We start from the raw sequence: 20,818 nt of genomic DNA, 5'->3' as shown, positions 1-20,818 counted from the left end.
ATGCTATTCTACACCACTGCAAATCAGCACCTATTGAGACCATTTAAAGACCCCCACATACCTTTAGCAGGGCTATTCGGGGGTACCCATAGAGAACCTCCATGTCAGAAAATCTTTTGGGGGGTGTCAGGTTGATTTCCACAAAAATGACAGGACTTTTCGCCGGGTCCCATTTTCGCCGATTTGGAATTGAATACGGGGACAAGCTGGGATGCGCGCGGTAAGTTTTTGATGACAAAACCTCCAATGACGGCAAAAAGTCAGTTGCCAGACTTTTCGCTCCAAATTGAATATGCCCCTAAGTCAGAATCTACTGCATCTGCCAGCGCCGCGGCACCGGTAGAGAGAGGAGGTGGCCCGCACTGAAGGCCTGATCCAGCAAGGAACGCAGTTGCTAATACGCACACAACCGGCCGATTGTTGTGTTCTGCTCATGCTTATGCATCGCAGTGCGTGTGCGCAAACCGTCCACTGCAATCAGGACTGCGATCGCACTGACTACGCAGACTCATTGCAGAGTGATTGACAGGAAGTACCATTTGTGGGTGGTGACAAAGGGGTGATCGGCGAAACACAGGCGTGCCAGTGTGTTTGAACGCTGTTGCATGGGCGTGCATAAATTATCCACTGCGATGCCCTAAGCAGCCTGAGGTCTCATAGCATGCGATGAAGTTAGCAATTTATGAGTAAGGTCAGAGCTTGTATAAGTGTGCATGAGGCTGTGATGGTACTCAATTGTACCAATGTTTTTGCAGTGTTGCTAAACATTACAGATGTGCGTAAGGTAAAGTGGGCATCCTTATGTAGTGCTGCGGCGGCATTGCTATCGCAATTAATTAGCATACTATCGCAGTTGAACCACGTGTGTAATCACTATTGCATTCGCAGTTGCATTTCCCATAATGAATCAGGCCCTGAGTCTGCACACGGGCACCCTCCTCTCTTAAAATTATGCAATAACATCACTGACTTAAAGGATCTTTTATAACTCTCCAAACATAGTGGTGATGCGTAATTGGACATATGGAGGGAGATTTATCAAATCTTGGAGAAAGATAAAGTGAAGAGAGATAAAGTTCCAACCAATCAGATTCTAAGGGCTCTATTTACTACAATCCGCATATTGAATGCAGATTGTAGTGTGATATTACCGAGTGAATTCGCATTGCGAATTCAGGCAATATCACAGGGATTTACTATAAATCCCTTGCAGGGACAGAGCTTGCGATAAAGCTCTGTCCCTGCGGATCCCATCCGCACTCTAGTCGCACTCTAGTCGCGGTATTTTCTGAAAAAATACCGCGACTAAGAGCCCGCGCATGCGCCGACCCACCGTCGCTGCTACCCCCCACCGATGCTAAGCCCCGCCCCCCGCTCCCTTCATTACACTTACCTGCATCCTCCTGGCCTCCGGTGATCTTCTCCGTGCTTCCCGATCAGGTGATCTCCCATACTGCACTGGGGCCCGATCACCTGATGACCGGGCCCCAGTGTACTATGGGAGACCAGCTGACCGGAGAGGAGCCATCACCGGAGGCCCGATCACCGGTCCCTGGATTCAGGTAAGTAAAAAAAAAAAATGTTTAAATTTTTTTTTCTTTTTTTTACAGCAATCAGCTTGTGGTCTGCTTAGACCACACAGCTGATTACTGGTACCGGCTCCCGCCTCTGCTCTCCCTGTTAGAGCAGAGTGGGAGCCCGGTAACCGGGGGAGACCCTGGATAACGCCACCTCCAGGTGGCGTTATTATCACAGGGCTTCCCCCGGTATTTTTTTACAATTTATTTTTAGTAACTTAGGTCGGATCACATTTCCCATTACAATTATGGGAAATGTGATCTGCTTTACTAAAAATAAGTGATACTTAGGGGTTGGAGTAGAATTTTACTAATTCTACTCCAATTGCCCTATAGTAACTATAGGTGAAACTAAAATAATGTGAAAAGGGTGTGAAAACACCCTTTTTCACTTTATTTTAGTAAAAATAATGTTAATAAATAGAGCCCTAACTGTCATTTTACAGCCTGTGCTATACAAATGACAAAATATGATTTGTTTGTTACTTTATCTCTCTCCAAGATTTGATAAATCTCCCAGATAATTCTGTTGAGCTGTTTATAGTGAAATTGTTTATGTGTTTATGTGCTTTCGTTTATTATAGCCGATGAGGCTGATAGTTCAGTCTGTTGGTAATCTGTGTTGTTTTATGCCCATTATTAATATTACTAATAAACATAACTTTATTTTTCCCATAAAATATGCTTGAATGTTTATTTTTTACTGATTTATTTCTTAGTTTTTTTTAAGTACTTTTAAGATAGTGCACTATTTCCATGGTTTGCATGACATCACTGGATTTTTTATCCAGCTTTTAACTATATAAAATAAACATTTGGATTTCATTTCGCCCTTGAAGTACAATATTTCTCTTCAATCATTTTAAAAATAATGATTTTCTACTGTAGTAAGAATTCACCTGTCTCAGAGTAGATATTGCAATGATGTAACTATGAGATTTCTTTATTTTTTATTTGGGGGGGGGGGGGGGGAGGGGAATGTGAGTGGAGGGAGGAGGGGCAATAATATTAGTTTTCAAAATTGTGAAAGATTATCTGTGCAAATTTAGGGGATTATATTTATTATATGCTATGAATCATGTTCCAGTAATAATAATAATAATAATAATAATAATAATAATAATAATAATAATAATAATAAATTGAGGAAGAGTGGCACAGTTACACAAGTCCTACGTCCAGTAGTGAGTATTACCTTTTGTCTCTGGAATCTCTTCAACACCCTTCCAGGTTGTTTCTGAATTACCTTTTGTTTCCGGTACCTCTTCAACTCCCTTCCAAACTGTCTCTGAGTCTGTGTTTCTGGAATCTGAAATATAGTAAATTCTGATTACATTTTTCAAAATAAAATATGTAAGGAAATAAAGAAAAATCAGTGGAAAAAAGTTAAACAGTAGCTTTCTTGATGCACATGACTGAACGCCCTTTATTTGCAATGGTGTGCCTGGATGGTCTGCCCAGCACAAACCTATACTCTGCTCTACTCTTGGTAGATACCTCGGTAACCTAGAAGTGTGTATTTAGGGGGAGACTTATCAAAGCTTGGCAAGAGATAAATAGGAGAGATAAAGTACCAACCTATCAGCTTCTAACTGCCAATTTTACAGGCTGTGTTTGAAAAATGACAGAAGTTGGTACATTATTTATTTATCTCCACCTTATCTCTCTCCAATCTTTGCTAGATCTCCCCCTTAGAGAGGTAACTGAAACTCCAGAGGTGCACTCTGTGAAAGTGTCTACATCCCATTTTTATTCCAACCTCCTACAGTTATAGTTCCACCCAGTGTTTTATTCCTATGAAACAAAATATTGGAACTTGCTGACAAGTTGACCTTTTGGCAGAGGGGATCCTGCCGATGAATTGCTCGCTGTCTGATAGAGGTGACCATCCGGGGTGCAGGATGCTGTAAAGCCGCCAAATATTCTAGTGGTGCAAAGAGGCCCAAGCGTGGTGGCAGTAGTTGTAATAAAGCTCCCCACCTGGTACAGTAAGGGCATTCCAGGAGCAAGATTAGAATACTCAAAGGGGAGCCCAGATTATTAATAACATAAAAATATCAGCACTCGGTCCAATAAATAAATCAGGGCCACTCTATTGGCAAATGGAGAACTGCACTTATAATCCTGTGTAGCAAAGATCAGACTCTGGTAGTGGAGACTCAGGTATATGTTTTCTAAATACTCACACCTGATTGTAATCTTATTGACAGACACACTCAACTTGAAGGACAGCGTAAGGCAAGTGCAATCTGACTGAGCCAGTTTAAACCCCGTGGTTGTGGGAGCAGTATACCTGTAAAGACTTTTGATGTTAGTGTCAGTCATTAGTGTTATCCTATAGGGATTCTTGGGGGTTTGGCCTTGCTGGTATAATATGTCTGTTAGCCAAAGACTCCTCCTCTTTGTTTCTGGAAATCCCACCCTCCCTCCCTGTTTGTTGTGTGTTTGTTTGTTTTGAGTGTTGTGGCGGAAAGAACGGTAGTGTGCTTTTAGTTATACAAATTAGATGAGTGCTCTCTACTGGTTCAATGATAGGCCAAACCCGTCCCTTCCAGGAATGACACAGCTTGTCCGGGCGTGCTTTTTGGGGAGAGTTGAACACCAACGAGTGATGTGTTTGGTCTGCATGTGTCTGTGGGAGTGTCCTTTCTTTGTTGTCCGCCACCATATAAACTTTAAGCTCACAATTAATTTCAATTGGCAACATCTAATTATCTAATTAGATAACCCAAATTTAATATGATTAATTATTAATTAATTATTAATAATCTGATGTCAAATAAATTTGACCTTTAATTTTAAATCCAACTCCTGTTGTCCGTGTGTTTATTTTTAGATACGTTTTAGTTGTGTTAACTCAGTAAGGTATAGTGTGCATATCAACCATAGGGAGTTTATTATCCCCTTAAGGTTCACATGCTTTTTCCAACAATGAAATGTAATGTTGGATCATATTAAGCAAAAAATGAATTAAAAAGTATATCCTTTATTTTTATGACATAGATCAAGACGTGTACATATTTAAGGTCACATATATGCAGGAAGTCTGAAAATTCTAAAGGGTTGACAGATTTTTTTAGCACCTTTGTATGAGAAACTACTAATATAATAACACCCAAATATTAATACTCTTTACTTCCTATAGTGTATCTAGTTAGATAAAAATGACAGTATTGTTATTATTATCCTTTATTTATATGGAGCCAAAAGGAGTCCGAGAACAGAAACAGTATGAACAAAACAAGAAAAATGTAACTTACATTTCATAACTTTGCTGAACATGGAGAAGGTTAATAAACATTTCTGCAGCAGTAGCTATAATACCCAAATAAGCAGCAGGGTGGCCAAACCCAAGGTTTGGTGCTGTTGTTGACAATGGGAAGGTTGATGACGGTATAAGCAAGAGAAGGAAGAGCACATGAGGAAAGACGACCCCGCTAATGAGAGCTTATAATCGAAAGGGGAGTGGGAGACAGACAGGGGTAGCACAGATGTGAGAGACAGTGAGTAAAGAGCATGGAGCAGAGGCTTAGGATGAGAGTTGGAAAGCTTTGATAAAGAAGTGGGTCTCAAGAGCCTGTTTAACATTTTGAAGAGAGTGGACAGTTTGAGGGAGCAGTACATCCAAAATCTTGGAGGCAGGAGTGGGAGGAAGTAATCAGTTGGGAGGAGACACATCGTTCATTTGTGGAGTGAAGTGGGCAGGCGGGAGTATGAAGAAAGATTAGGTCAAAGATGTAAATAGGAGAGGATTGCATGAGGGCTTTGTAAGTGAGTGTGAGGAGTTTAAATTGGGGAGGGGGATCCAGTTAAGGGCTTGTAAAAGAGGGTATGCAGATGTAGTGTGTTTGGAGAGGAAGATGAGCCGGGTAGCATTGAGGACAGATTGAAGTTGAGAGAGGTGGGAGTGAGGAAGGTCAGTTAAGAGGATGTTACAATATCCCAGTGTAGAGATGACCAGTGAGTGTATGAGGGTCTTAGTTACCTCCAAAGTGAGAAAGGGTCTGATTCCGGATATGTTTTTCAAATAAAAATGGCAGGACTGCAAAAGGTACCAGATTTGAGGTTTGAAGGAGAGAGAGGAGTCAAGGATATTTCCAAGACAGCATACGTGTGGGCTAGAGGCGATGGAGGTGCAGTCAATAGATTATAAAAAAATTAGGAAATTTAGGAAGGTAAGGTTATTCGGGAGGGTGGGAAGATTATCAGCTCAGTCTTAGACATGTTAGGTTTAAGAAAGCGCTAGGACATTCAAGAGGAAATAGCAGAGAGATAGCTGGATGTACGAGTGAGAAGAGAGGGTGAAAGGACAGTGGAGGAGAAGTAGATCTGAGTATCTTCCGCATAAAGATGATATTTGAGGCTGAAAGAGCTCGCCTAAAGAGGATGTATAAAGGGAAAAAAGAAGAAGTCCAAGAACAGAATCTTGGGGAACGCCTACAGGTAATGGAAATGGGGGGGACAAATGTTATATGTTGTTATATGTTGTAATGATACTCTACTATTTAAATGGATAAAAAAGTGTGGCATATAATGTTAATTGGATGCACAATGTTGCATTTATTGTAATTTGAGGGCACAGTGTGGTATATTTGTGAATTGGGGGCACAGTGTGGCATATATTGTGAACTCGGGGCACAGTGTGGCTTATTTTGTGAATTTATATTGAGTAGTTGACCCCCATATTATATGGGTTCCTGTGTCTGTAGAATTAAAGTATTTCAGCATCTTATTATAGTTCGTGTTATAGTATTTCCACACTGTGTATCTACTGGGAAGGGATGGGAGCCCCAATAGCATGAATGTACCGGCCCCAAAATTTATGTTGCAGGCCACGTAGGCAACAGCGGATCACAAATGCTGGTAGGAGACCTCCCGCGGGATTAACATATTTAAGCACCTTAGCTGGGTCCAAAAAAACACAACTGCTATGCTAACAGAGTACAACTCTGAATCAGGCAGGTATACAATCAATAGAAAAATCCAGCAATGTATATAACAAAGGTTGTAAAAGGGGAGGGTGAGGGAATTTCTGGGGGAGAATCATAATAGGTTGGGTAAAAAGGAAGGCAAAGGGGGATTGATATATCTCACTTGTGAAAGAATACTATATAAGGAAAGTCCAGGGTGGTTAGGGAATTCATGTATGAAAGGACACAAAACCAGAGGGATATCTAGGGCACCAATTAATGCTGGGGAGTTCTTACAAAATGTAGATTCTTGAAACTAGCTATCGGATCCAGGGCTTACTGAACTCATTGAGCTTATTAGCTATGAAAAGGAGGATATCCTCTATGGGCATGTCATTTTTTATCCTAAGGAACCAGTCCTTTTGGGAAGGTGAATGGGGGGATTTACAAAACATTTTTTTTTATAATGGCATGGGTTGCATTACTGAGGTTCCGTATGGCCTGTATCAGTGACTTTTTGTGCATGTTATCTTGGGTGCCCCAGTAGGAAAGTAGTAAAAGCCAGGGTCTATGGGGCAGCATCTCCCAGAAATAGCTGAGAGGTGGAAATCACAAGGTTTTTACAGTTTAGAACCGTGAGTTGGGGATCTGGATTGGAAGAGTTTGGAAAACATACAACAGCACCATTGTTCATAGTCAGATCGGAGAGTCTTAATTAAGGGGGCATATGTAGCATGAAGAGTATGGATGGGTCGCTAGGAATTTTAATACCCATATATGTTATATGGGAAGCATACAGGCGAATAGGAAGGTGTGTTTGAAGCCATCAATGTCATGAGGAGCGGAGAAGATGTTCAAGGCCATGGATTTTGTGTAATTCACTTTGAAATTTGAAAATTTGCCACATTTTTTAAATTTGAGCACTAGCTGTGATAGGGATGTAGCCGTAGAGGAAATAGTTGGCAACAGTTCGTCTTCAAACGCTAGTTTATGTTCATGAGTGCCTGAGCGGTTACCTAAAAAATTTGGGTTCCTCCTGATGGACTTTGCCAGAACCTCTATGCAGAGAATAAAAAGCAGGGGTGACAAGGGCATACCTGTCTAGTTCCATTTCTGAAGGAGATTGGTTCTAAAAGCTTGCAGTTGATTCTGACTTTAGCAGATGGGGAATCATAAAGTGCCAGAATCCTGTGGAGACTTAATGGTCCCAGGCCCATATGCAGGGCCGCCATCAGGGGGGGACCGCCGGGCCTCGAGTCCTGGGCCCAGAGGAAGGGGAGAGAGAGGGGGGCCCGGCGGGTAGCAGTGCCGCTGCAGCAGCAAGTGACAGCAGGGAGGAATATACAAGCAGGGTGGCCGCAAGCCAGCCTGATATCGCGGAACGGCAGCCAATCAGGAGCGGCCGTAGCGGCCGCTCCTGATTGGCTGTCTGGTCCACGAGCTGTGATTGGCTCTGCAAACGTCGGCTTCCTATTCTCTCTCTGCAGTCCTGGCTGCCGCTGCAGCACAGATGCCACCTGCCGGGCCCCCCTCTCTCTCCATACTTAAGCAGCAGGGCGGATTCTACCTGGCTGGCTGCACCAGCGCAGCCAGCTGAACGCACCGCTGAGCAGGTACACCCTGATCTTGACATGCTACCCTCCCTAGTTCAGCCACTCTTCCCTGTCCACCCACCTGTTCCTGTGCCCTATGCCTCCCCCCCTTGCCTTCTCTGCACTGCCCCCTTTCCTGTTACAGCCTTATCTGCCCTGTACCTCCCCCCATAGTTCAGCCAGTCTTCCCTGTCCACCCCCTCCAGTACAGCCAGCCTTCCCTGTCCACCCCCCCAGTACAGCCAGCCTTCCCTGTCCACCCCCCCAGTACAGCCAGCCTTCCCTGTCCACCCCCCCAGTACAGCCAGCCTTCCCTGCCCAGTCCCCCCCCCCAGTCCAGTCAGCCTTCTCTACCCTGTGCCTCCCCCCTAGTTCAGCCAGCCTTTCTTGTCCCCCCTAGTCCCGCCAGCATTCCATGCCTTGTTCCTCTCCCTTGTCCAACCAGCCCTTCCCTGCCCTGTGCCGTACACTTCTACACTTACCCTTCCTTCTGGCTTTGTATGTGGATCCGGCCTTTTTAGTGTATTTTTATGTGGGCGTGATATACACACATATATATATATATATATATATATATATATACACAAACACACCACACACACACACACACATACATTTATATATATATACATATATATATTAGAATCAATGTTGACATCATATATATATAAAATATATATATGATGTGTGTGTGAGTTTTACAGCAGTTGTTGAACTGGTTTACGCACCAATTGATGCCGCCCCCCCCCCCCACGCCGTCAACTCTGCTCCATCCATCCCGGGGGGGAGGGGGGCCCTGCCTATTTTGCCAGTACCGGGCCCCAGGATTTCTGATGGCAGCCCTGCCCATATGCCTAAGCATTCCTGTAGTAAAGCATCGGTTGACTTTGTCAAATGCCTTTTCGGCATTGGTTGATAAGAGGATAGTGGAATTTTCTCATGTTTTAGTGACATTTATTGCATTATATTTAAGTTAGTAAATGTATGATGATGACATGCAGTTAGTTCCACTGGTGCTAATCATATTAGGAATGAACGGAATGGAGACATGATGTTTTTGCAGTGTATGCCACTCTCCTCAGGGAAGCGTGAGAGGTATTTAGAATCAACACTGCGTGCAAAGGTCTTGGATCAATATACAGTTGTTGTGTTACAGTGTGCCGGGTAAGATTAAGGTTTGTGGGAGCCCCTGGAAGACTAACTTGTGTGGCCCCCTACCAATAAAATTGTCAATATAATATGCTGCCAATGTTATTAAAAAGTATAACATGTAAATACACCCAGCACCATAAATGTGTTAAACACACTGTAGTGCCTCCAGTTCACATTGTATCACAAAAACCCCAATTCATAAATGCAAAGAATTGCTAATTACCCAGGCCTGGGCTTGTTGGAGGGGTCTGGTGGGCCAAGCCTCCACTATTTGGCCACACCTCCACCAGTACCCGGACCCATCCCCACTGTCTATGGTCCTGTCTCTAAAGCGCTCTAGACTCAAATTTATATCAACCAAAGCATGTTTCTCATATATTTTTTATCAATAACAACCATACACACACCACAATAGCTCATACTGTATTTCATATGACCGAGTGACTTTTGCTATTACTAAATACACTGATACAAACAATTATTTAAAATCTAGATTACAGAGATTGATGAAAGGCTTAATAAGCTACTTACTGCCTTGTGAGAAGCCGGAGACCCACCTATCAAATTCTGACATGCCAGGCCTAGGATTGGAAACTAAAAAAGAACAAATATACTGTAAGTTCACTTTCTGATATCTAGATAATATGTCTTCTGCGATGCAAACACTGAAGCAGCGGATGAAGTATAGTTTAAGCATCATGCACACTTCAAACTTGCAAAACAGAAACCAAAGAATACAAAGATAAAAATAAACACCAAACAAACAATTAAAATAAAAAAATCTATCTAAATAAAAAACTTTATTGGAATAGCGATATAGCTACTGTTATAGCTATAGCTTTCACTTGCATGCATAACTAATTTAATTGATGTCTGTGACTGAAATCTTTGCATAAACTACAAGAAGGTACCACAGTCTTTCATGTAAAATATTTAGAAATGTGTTTATAACTAGCCGGGAAACCGTTATATTGATTTATGATCTTTACAAAAAAGGGAACTTTCTCCTTTAATGGCCTTCTAGATCTTCTCAGTTTCAATTTGTACTTATCAATCATATCAGTCACTTATATTTGTCTATTCTACTGTCTTATTAACTTTTATAGTTCTTTGCCTTTAAGTGGGTGTCAATTCTGAAAAGAAATCCTATTCCTCTGCCCAAGAAAAATATTGTTTTCAATCTCGAGGTTATAAAAAATCCTTTATTTCCAAAGGTGTCAGTGCAATACTTCTGTGTGGTCTCAATAATCTCTTCCCTTGTAAATGTTTTCCATCTTCCGGCTCACAGTAACTTTCTTTTCTGTTATGATTGGCTGCCCGGGCCCTCATATCTTACTATACTGCCCCAGCCAATCACAACACTGTATGCACAGCAAGATGGTGACATGGCAGCTGCTAGTTGAGATGAGCATTATTGTCTTACAGTGCTGGACTTGCTATTAAGAAAATAACAGATTAAAATTTTAAAACAATATCTATTTTATGTGTATTACGCTTCAGTGCCTCTTACAATAGTTTTTTGGTTCACAGAATGTAACAATGGTTAGCACATGAGAAATGTAATTCTACAGTTAGTTAAAACAATATTCTGCAATTGGATTTTCGATGGTTATTATACAAATATATTGTAAAATAGAGAGATAGAAAAAAACAGGAAGCATACTATGGCTTATTTTAAAGGACACAATGGACACTCATGTATACCCTCAGGAGGGGGAGATGTATCAAGCCAGGTTGGTTGCTATGTGCAATCTCACCACTTGTCCACTCATTAGAAGGCTTGATACATCTCCCCCCTAGAGACAAAAGATAGATTGGAACTTCTTATCATTCCATGATCTTGTAACTGCGTCAGATAGTCATGGCTCAAGATAGGATGGATAATTATGCAGAGTCTGGCTCTTAGGAAATACAACAGAGTTAACTTTCTTTTTAGTCCCTGGCATGTGTATCGGAATAGGGGCTTGTACACAAAGGTGTTGCAATGCAATACTTGTTGGAAGTGTAGGCAATTTGTGCTTGCCTCAAAACAGTTTTGAGATTATTTTATGAATGTTTCCTAAAACTGCACTGCAGTATATTACTGTATGTATTTTACATACATTCTACTAAAACGCCAACACATTTTTACTAAGCATTGAAATCTATGAAGGAGCTGTTCAAATTAACTCCTAACAAATCATTCATTCCTTTGCACATATATAATCTTTTGAAGCCCCAGCACCAGGGTATTTACTATTGTAGACATGCAATATACATGCTTAATCACTTATTAGTAACGCGAATAGTGTATATGAGGATAAGCAATGTGGCACCAGTTTAGTAAGGAAATTAAACTTGCCTTTGGACTATAGCTGGGACAGTAATGGACAGAGCCACCAGATGTGAATGGTAATGAATGGGAGATCACAGATTTTTGAGCAGCTGGAGGGGAGACCAGGAAAAATTAAAGGTAGGATGTTAATTGCGCACTGGACTTAGTCCTATTGGGCGGGGGGAGCTGGAATTGCGCTCTATGTCCCCCTTAATGTTGTGTGCTGTTGAATAGAGTTCAAAAGAAGAGTAATGCAATAGTGGTAATAATACAGATGAAGAAGTTTACTTGTGACTTGTTCACAAAAATAATTACAAGCATTTAAAATATGCACATAAACGAGCATTAAATATACACAAGACAAATTTAAGCAGTAGAAATTGGAAATGTCTACAGCAATGAGATTGGATTGATGAAAAATGTGAATAAATAATAAGCATGTACTGTACACATAGAATGAAAGATTGCATTTGCATAAAGTCTTTATACCAGGGTGTACAGTGCCCTGTGAGGTGTGGTGGAGGGCACACAATAGAGTACTGCTGTTGTTGGTTACTGGGGGATGGTGTAGGTTAAACTAGGTATCAAGGTACAATGGTAATTGGTTGATGGGAGTAGAGAGAGAGTTAATATCTGACTGCGGCGTCCCGCTAGTCAGTGTGTGGCTGCTGAGAGATGGTAAAGTGGATTAAGGTGCCTGGGGGTGGATCTTCTTGAGGCAACAGTATGGGACCGGAGGAGTCGGGGGATGGGAGTCTCTCAGCTGAGAGAATCACAGCCTGGTGTGTGTAGCGGCTCCCGTCCGAGTGAACAGGCGAGCACCGCCGACACACGCGAGACAGACCGCAATAGCCTGGAGAGTGGGCGTGACGGTTGTGGCTCTTCAAACCAGAGACCACACTCCCCCTCCGGTATGAGACTTATCTCCCTTGTACTTGGCAAGGTCCCGCTCTTCCGCCTTGCCGGCAGATGTTGTTTGCAGCGGATTCCTTCTGATGGCTAGCTTCCGGGTCCCATGGTCTGTCAGCAGCTATTGGATAGCTGTGTAACTGGATACTGATTGAAAAAGTCCTGTTTTCGATAGATCTGTAAGGAGGGTCAGGAATGTGGAGATGGGTGCTGCAACGCATTTTGACCCTCTTAGGGTCTTCTTCAAGGCAGGAATGAATGTAATTTGTTCTGTTTGAGGAGGCTGTAAGAAGCCGGACAAATCCCCGCCTCCCAGATGATTGGCTCTTGGATTAGTGCTTTGATTGGTGGGTACTTTCAGTGCTTCCTAACTGACTGAGAGACTTGTCAGTCATGCAAGGCTTGTCAGCCTTACAGTTGAATGGTTTTGATGGGATAGTGCGTTTTTTCATAATGTAAGCTTGAGTAAAATATGTGTTTAGACTGGTAAGTAATTACTGGTGTCTTCTGACTGAGATTTGATAATATACCTAATATGCATGATTTGTATTCATGCGCTTGTAGAAAAAGCATGTATGCTGTAGATGTTACAGACCTGTGTAAAGTGTATGCTCTGCAGAGTGCAAATTACAATGATTATTTTTTGTTTTTTGTAAAAATGACAGAGTGAAATGGATATGGTGAACCCTTATGTATGGAATATGGCACATGTATAAGGAGGAAACTAGGTGAGTAATTGCTGATAGGTATTAGGTAGGGTATAGTTGTGTCTGTCCAAATGAGGTGATGTGACAGTCGCATATTTGGTATAGATGAAATTAAACTTTAGCAAGGTCCAAAGTGTGAGATGGCGTTGAAATGGACTGATGCGACCAATCTGTTGCACTGATGATGATAATAGGTGATTCTAATTGTTGCTAATCACAAACAATTGATCTTATTTCATTGTCTTGATTGAGACCCCAAGGATGAAGGGTCCTCATGTTGATCATTATGCGTAATTCTTGTCTGTTGTTATGTTTAGTGTAGTCACCACCTCTCCAGTTGGGTTTTACTAGTTTGAGGGCAGTGAACTCAAGGACTGTAGGATCTGACCTATGGTGGGTTTTGAAATGCATGGAAATCGAATGTTCCTCACAACCTTCCCTGATATTCCGTACATGTTCACTGATTCTGGATTTGAGCGGGCGGATGGTTCTCCCTATGTACTGTTTCTGACAAGGACATTGTAATAGATATATCACCCCTTTAGAGTTGCATGTGAGATTGTCACGTATCTTGAACGTGGTTTTGTTCTCTGCAGATTGTACTGATTTTTTTGGAATGTTGCTTCTTTTGTTCATGGTTGTGCACGCCTGACAGTTTCCGCAATAGAAGAAACCTCCCTCGACTTCTCCTATTGTTTTGTGTTTCCAGATGTTAGTGAGTGTATTTTACTTCAGGGTTGTAGGTGCTAAATGGTTTTTTACTAATTTAGTTCTGAGGTCCGGAGCCTTGCGGAACTCTATTTGGGGTTAAGGGGTAGGGATTCAAAATCTCATCCCCTAGAAGTATTGGCCAATGTTTGTTTATTATTTTTTTTATTTGTTGTGCTTGGCTGCTGTACTGGGTGATGAAGAAAATATTATTGTCAGTGTCAGTGGTTATGTTCTTATATTGTAAAAGGGGGCCTCTATCTGTCTCTTTTATGGTTTGAAATGCTGTTTGTACATTGCCGACATTGTATTTTTTGTTTATCAGTTGTGATTTGAGTATGTCACCCTGTGTTTCGTAGTCACTTTATCTAGAGCAATTGCGCCTAATTCTCTTAAACTGTCCTGTGAGTATCCCGTTTAGCCAACTAGGGTGGTGGCTGCTGGTGGCTAAAATAAAACTGTTTACGTCCACTTGTTTTTTGGTATGTGTTAGTGTGAATATGACTACCATCGGTGAAAATGTTTAAATCGAGAAACTCTATATTGGTTTTACTGTATTTGGTTGTGAAATATAAATTGTAATTGTTTTTGTTGATGTATTGGATGAAAGATTTGAGTGATTCCTCATCCCCTCTCTAGCTGAAGAAGATGTCTTCTATATAATGCGGCCAGAGGACGAGGTTTGCGCCAAAATCATGGTTGGACCAGATGGATTGGTCTTCCCAATTACTCATGAGGAGGTTTGCATAACTTAGCGCAAACCTTGTCCCCATAGCCGTACCGGTTGTTTGTAGGCAAAACTGGTCTTCAAACCATAGGTAGTTGTGCGATAACATGAAGGCAATACTTTTGAGAATGAAATCTGATTGTGTAATGGTCATTCGTGGGTTCTGGTCTAGAAAATGTTTGGTGCTGTTTATTCCTTGATTGTGTCTAATTACTGAGTAGAGGGACGTGACATTGCTCGTGGCGAGCCAGAAGTCTTGGTTCCAAGTTATTTGTGTGAGTTTGTTGAGTATGCTTGTGGTATCTTGAAGATAGGATTTCTGTTCCTTTACATACGGTTGTAAATAGGTGTCTAAATACTGGGAGAGGTTTGAAGTGAGTGACGTGATCCCCGATACAATGGGTCGGCCTGGTGGGTTTATGGGGTCCTTGTGGATTTTTGGGAGATGGTAGAAGACTGGGATAATGGGGTGTGTGGTATATAGAAATTCATGTTCCTTAGTAGTGAGTATGCCTTTTTGCAGGCCCTCTTGTAGTAATGTACTGTATGTAGTTCTTGTTGATATTCTTTTGTTGGGTCTTTTTTCATGAGTTGGTATGTGGTACTGTCTTGAAGAATTCTACGTGACTCATTGATGTACTTGATTTTGTCTAAAATGACTATTCCCCCCTTATCTGCTGGTTTGATGACTATGTCTGTGTTTGTTTTGAGTTCCTCTAATGCTTTGTGTTCAGCTTTGGTTATGTTGTTGTGTCTAGGCTTGGATGTGTTGTCACTAAGTTTTCCCAAGTCTTGTACCAACATATTGGTGAATGTGGAGATGTGTTTACCCATTGCCTGTGCTGGGTAAAATTTAGATGGATGCTTATGTTCAGTGTGCAGATAGCCATCTTGAATTTGTTGGTAATGAGGTAATGGTTTCTGTTGGAAAAATCTTTTAGAGTTAATTCCCTGGCAAATTTGTGAATGTCTAAGTAGGTGTTGAATTTGTCTGGGTGTTGAGTGGGGCAAATTTAAGGCCTTTATCTAAAATGGAGATATGGTTGTTTGCTAATGTGAAGTTGCTTAGATTGAAAATGCCTTTACCTCTTTCTATTCTGTTCCTTGATCTGGCCTTTTTGACACCCTCTCCTCCCCTGCATCCTCTTCTAGTTTTCTTTTTGTTTGTTTGGATGGGGGGTTGTTGGTACTTTGTAGGTCAGTATCGTTGATTAACGTGTTTGGGTTGCAAGTTTCATGGGTGGTAAGGTTTATGAGTTCTGGTGCTATCTCTAGCCAGCCTCTTTCTAGTGAGTGTCTTGCTAGTTTATGGTCAATATTGTCTTCTATGTAATGGAGCGAAAATGAGTCTTCACTTACTAAACTGTTATAGGAGATTGATGAAGCTGTTGGTGTGTCGTATATGGAGCTGTTGTGTCTGCTGGTGTCGTGTTTTTTGTGTGGATTTTTGTTTGGTATTCTTGATAAATCAGGTTCAATCTTTTGTAGATTGGGGATCCTCTTGTTTTATGTATTGTGTGCCTAAGAGTGTGCTTGTTGTGTTTTTTCCTTTGATTAGGGATACCTTTGTCAGGTTTCAATGTGTTTGTTCTGGGTTTGCGTTTTGGTGCTTGTTTCATAAACCCGTACTTGTCTCTAAGGATATTTTTCTTTTTGATTGAGATGATTTTATCTTCTCCTTTATTTAATTTGTTTCAAGTTAATTCCACTAGTGTGTGGAACTCTGCGTCTTGTTCGTGCAGTGTTAGAAGTGTGTTCAATTGTAGTATTTCCTTGTTAAGACTGGACAATCGTTCTGTGTGTGTTTCAATGAGTAATTGCATTAATTTGTGTGAGCATTCTTGTATGATGGTGTCCCATGTTTCTATGAACTTGGTGTTGTTGATGTAACTGGAGGGTGTTTTTTTTAATTTTTAGGCCTTTGGGTATTACTTGGTTATTCTGGTACCATCTGAGTGTCTGTATGTCCCACCACAGTTTGTTTTCTTGTGCTACAGTTTTTTCCAGTTTTGTAAATGTTGTGAATAAATCATCTATGTTATTGCTATGTGCATTTGTTGTTGAGTTGGGAGAAAAAGGGTGTCTGACCTTCTAGCACTATACAGTAAAAATTAGGTAGTAATTGCGCTCTATGTCCCCTTTAATGTTGTGTGCTGGTCAACAGAGTTCAAAAGAAGAGTAATGCAATAGTGGTAATAATACAGATGAAGAAGTTTACTTGTGACTTTATACAATTGCAATATTTCATCTTATGTGTACAGTACATGCTTATTATTTATTAAATTTTTTCATCAATCCAATCTCATTGCTGTAGACATTTCCAATTTCTACTGCTTAAATTTGTCTTGTGTATATTTAATGCTCGTTTATGTGCATATTTTAAATGCTTGTAATTATTTTCGTGAACAAGTCACAAGTAAACTTCTTCATCTGTATTATTACCACTATTGCATTACTATTCTTTTGAACTCTATTCAACAGCACACAACATTAAGGGGGACATAGAGCGCAATTACTACCTAATTTTTACAGGAAAAATAAAATGTGATCTACATTAGGGATGTTGTCAGGATACCGGCGGGCGCTATCCCGCCCGACGATATCCCGACACTGATATCCCGACATGGGACTAAAGATAGGCGTTGAAATCCTGACGCCTATCATTAGCCCCACTACAAAATCTCGACACCCGGTATACCGAACAAAGGTAAGCTGGGTTTCTTAGTGTTTACCGTGGCGGGGGGGTGTTTAGTGAACCCTGGGGGAACTTAGGGTTAGGCAACCCCCCCCAGGAGGTTTAGGGTAAGGAAAGGGGGGGTTAGGCACCAAAGGCGGTGTTAGGTTTAGGGTGTGGGGAGGGGGGGTTAGGTTTAGACACTAACAGGGGGAGGTTAGGGTTAGGCACTAGGGGAGGAGGTTAGGGTTAGGAGAGAAGAGGGTTAGGGTACTTACCTGCTGCAGTCGGGATTTCAATCCATCGGGTTACCGCTGTCGGTATTTGATCCGGCGGCTAAACAGCTGCCGGCATTGCATACTGATTCCCTACATTATATACCAATGGTTAATCATTTTGTCACACTGCTCATTCTGCTGAATGTTCTTGGTTCAAAACTGGACATTAGTTCTATGTTGGCTGTTTTCATTCCCAATTTGGTAACAAACCTTAAAATAATTAAATACAAAATGACAACATAGTGCAAATGTCTCTATTATAAGTCCACCCAGGTGAATGGGGATATTTTGATGTGAAAAGTCCTTAGGTTTTTAGAAATTGAGATGTTGCCCATAACAACCAATCAGATTCTACTATAATTTAACTAGCACCCTCTAGAAGATAATAGCCAGAATCTTATTGGTTGCTATGGGCAACATCGCCACTTCTAAATACTCTCACATTAGTAAATATACCCCCTAGTCTCCAGAATTCTATGGTTTTATAAACTGAAAAGATAAGGTGACATTTTGTTGTTGTCTATATACAGGCCGCTCATTTCTATTTGTGCTGATTTTCTGTAAAACATTCTATTTCAAATGCTGTTAATTGCTGAGTAAGCATTCTTGAAAGTTTGACTTCGGCTGTATGTGAGATATGAATGGGACAGAGACACAAAAATATGTCAACTACACGTGAGAGAGAAACGGGCAAATGCAGATGATGAATCTTATATTCATTAGAGATACCGGTCGTAGATAACAAAAGGCCAAGCCATTGATAAATGTTGGATATTGTAGTAACTTTTAGAGAAAGTATTGAGTAACTTCTTGGTCACTGGGATATCTGTGGACTTTTTTTGGTCTCAAGGCAGAAGCTGGCTATATTGTATGACAATACCTGGCCCCTCCACAAATCCAAATGAGAATTGGGAGACCATATCTATGCATAAGGAGAGAGCTAAGATGAATGAGCATTTTATGGTACATATTTCCAATAGTAGAGCCACACAGGTGACTTTACTGTAATAATAAGCCTCCCAAATGTCTGTTTGGCCACATAATCACTTGTTAAAGTTAATTTCTCATCACAAATATATAAATATTCAAGAGGTCACCAGGGTTCCACTGACGTTAATAAAGTCTTCTGAATGCATGAAAAGTGCTGTAAAAGATTATGAAACTACATGATTGGTTTTGATACTCTTTTCAAGCACTGATATGTCTTATCATTAACGTTATGGCAAATAGTACCATACATGCTATCAAATTGTAGGCTCATTATTTGCTCATACATCATTTGTAATGATATGAAATTAGTAATCTTGTCTAAATTAAATGTTTAAGCAGGTTGGGTATGAGATCCCGGCGGTTGGGATGCCACTTGTCAGAATACTGACAGTCAGAATCCCGACACCCATAAGGAAACAAGGTAAGACTAACCCTTATCTTTCCCCGGTGCCTAACCCTAACCTCTCCCCCTAGTGCCTAAATCTATCCTCCCCCCTAGTGCCTAAACCTAAGCGCACCCTAAACCTAACCCTCCCCCCAGTGCCTAACCCTAACCCTCCCCCTAACGCCCGATACTTACATTCGGGATGCCGGTGGTCTGAATTCTGGTGCCGGGATCCCAACGCTGTAGGGATTTCTGCACCTGTATTTCATCCGTCAGCACCACGTACACTGGATGCTGACTACATCATGTTTAGGGGGGTTGGGTATGAGATCCCGGTGGTCGGGTTGCCGCTGGTTTCAATATCAACAGCGGCATCCCGACAGTCAGAATCCCGACACCCATAAGGAAACAAGGTAAGACTAACCCTTACCCCTAACCCTCCCGGTGCCTAACCCTAACTTCCCCCCTTGTGCCTAAACCTAACCTCCCTCTCCCCAAACCCTAAACCTAACCATCCCTCCCCTGTGCCTAAACCTACCCTCCCCCTCCCCGCACCCTAAACCTAAACCTCCCCCAGTGCCTAACCCTAACCCTCCCCCTAATGCCTAACCCTAACTCCGCACTCTAACCCTAGCCCTCCACCTCATGCCCAATACTTACCTTCAGGATGCCGGCGGTCGGGACTCTGGTGCCAGGATCCCGACGCTGTCGTGATTTCGGCGCCGGCATTTTGTCCGTCTGCATCCCGCATGCCGGGATGCTGACTACATCCCGTTTAATTTATCATAGTCACGGAACACTGCCACTAGAGCACTCCGTTGGCACAACAACACTAACAGTGGTTTGTCCATCCAGGTGATATTCAAATGAAAGGTACGGTACACTGCTACTAAAGCACATAAACAACACCTAACCAAATGATGGATATGAGTAAAACCAGTCACAAAAATTTACAGCATTAAAAGAAATGGGGCAGCCAGATCAAGTGAATGCATTTCTGCCAATGCAAATCATGTGTGATCTGGCACATGTAGATGGCACCCGTACACCAGGCATCAATAATGGCACTGTAGTACTGCCCAAGTCAACTTGGTTTAGGTATAAACTGTAAAGGAGAGACTTCATTTAAAGAGACATAAGATAGTGATTTCTGCAACTTTTAGAGAAAACATATCTTGCTCCCTTACACATAAGGTGCGTACACACTGGGCGATAAAGTGGACGACTGAACTATAACGATATCGTTATCGTTCAGTCGTCCACTTTATCGTCCACTTTTAAGCCCAAAAAGATGAACGATGACGACGACGCGTGTTCCCGCGGGTCGTTCGTCATCATCGTTCATCGGGCTGACATGCAGGCCAACCTGACGATCTCGTCAGGTTGCTGCATGTCAGGGAATGGGGGAGAGAGCCCGGCGCTGAACGATATCGTTAATGATATCGTTCAGCGGCTGTGCTCAATGTAATAAACGACATTGAGCACAGCCTGCCGGGGACACACTAGACGATATCGCTCAGGGAGCATATCGTCTAGTGTGTATGCACCATTAGGCTTATAAACACACAGCTGCAATATATATTGAATAGCTACATTATTGTAGTTTTAAACCAGTTGCAGTGTCTATCTTATAATGTATCTAAGTACCCCACTTCTCAGAAAAAGAAGAGGAACAATAAAGAATAGAACACAAATACAATGGGATGTTTCTAAGAGGGAATTTCCAAAAGTAGTGCTGGGTACACACTTGGTGATATATTTCGCTTGTTCTATCAATGAGCGATATATCGCAAGTGCATCGCTGGATGTGTACACCCAATATGACTGTGAACAATGTCATTCACAGACATATCAGGCTTGCCCTGCAGCACACCCCATGCTGATACATCTGGCTG

General features: G+C 41.7%; 1 protein-coding gene across 1 annotated transcript in view; it reads right to left on the bottom strand.

The window, feature by feature from the left end:
- VIT (vitrin) overlaps positions 1-20,818 on the bottom strand; it is a 192,064-nt gene that overhangs the window by 16,307 nt on the left and 154,939 nt on the right. Inside the window, exons 18-19 of the mRNA XM_088474404.1 lie at positions 9,763-9,825; positions 2,773-2,886 (exon numbers count right to left, since the gene is read on the bottom strand). Coding sequence (XP_088330530.1) covers positions 2,773-2,886; positions 9,763-9,825 — 177 coding nt within the window. The remainder of the gene's footprint in view (positions 1-2,772; positions 2,887-9,762; positions 9,826-20,818) is intronic.

This window comes from Taudactylus pleione, unplaced genomic scaffold (genome assembly GCF_031769625.1).
Source record: "Taudactylus pleione unplaced genomic scaffold, aTauple2 ptg000154l, whole genome shotgun sequence".
Lineage (NCBI taxonomy): Eukaryota > Metazoa > Chordata > Amphibia > Anura > Myobatrachidae > Taudactylus > Taudactylus pleione.
This window is presented reverse-complemented; position numbering and strand designations above follow the sequence as displayed.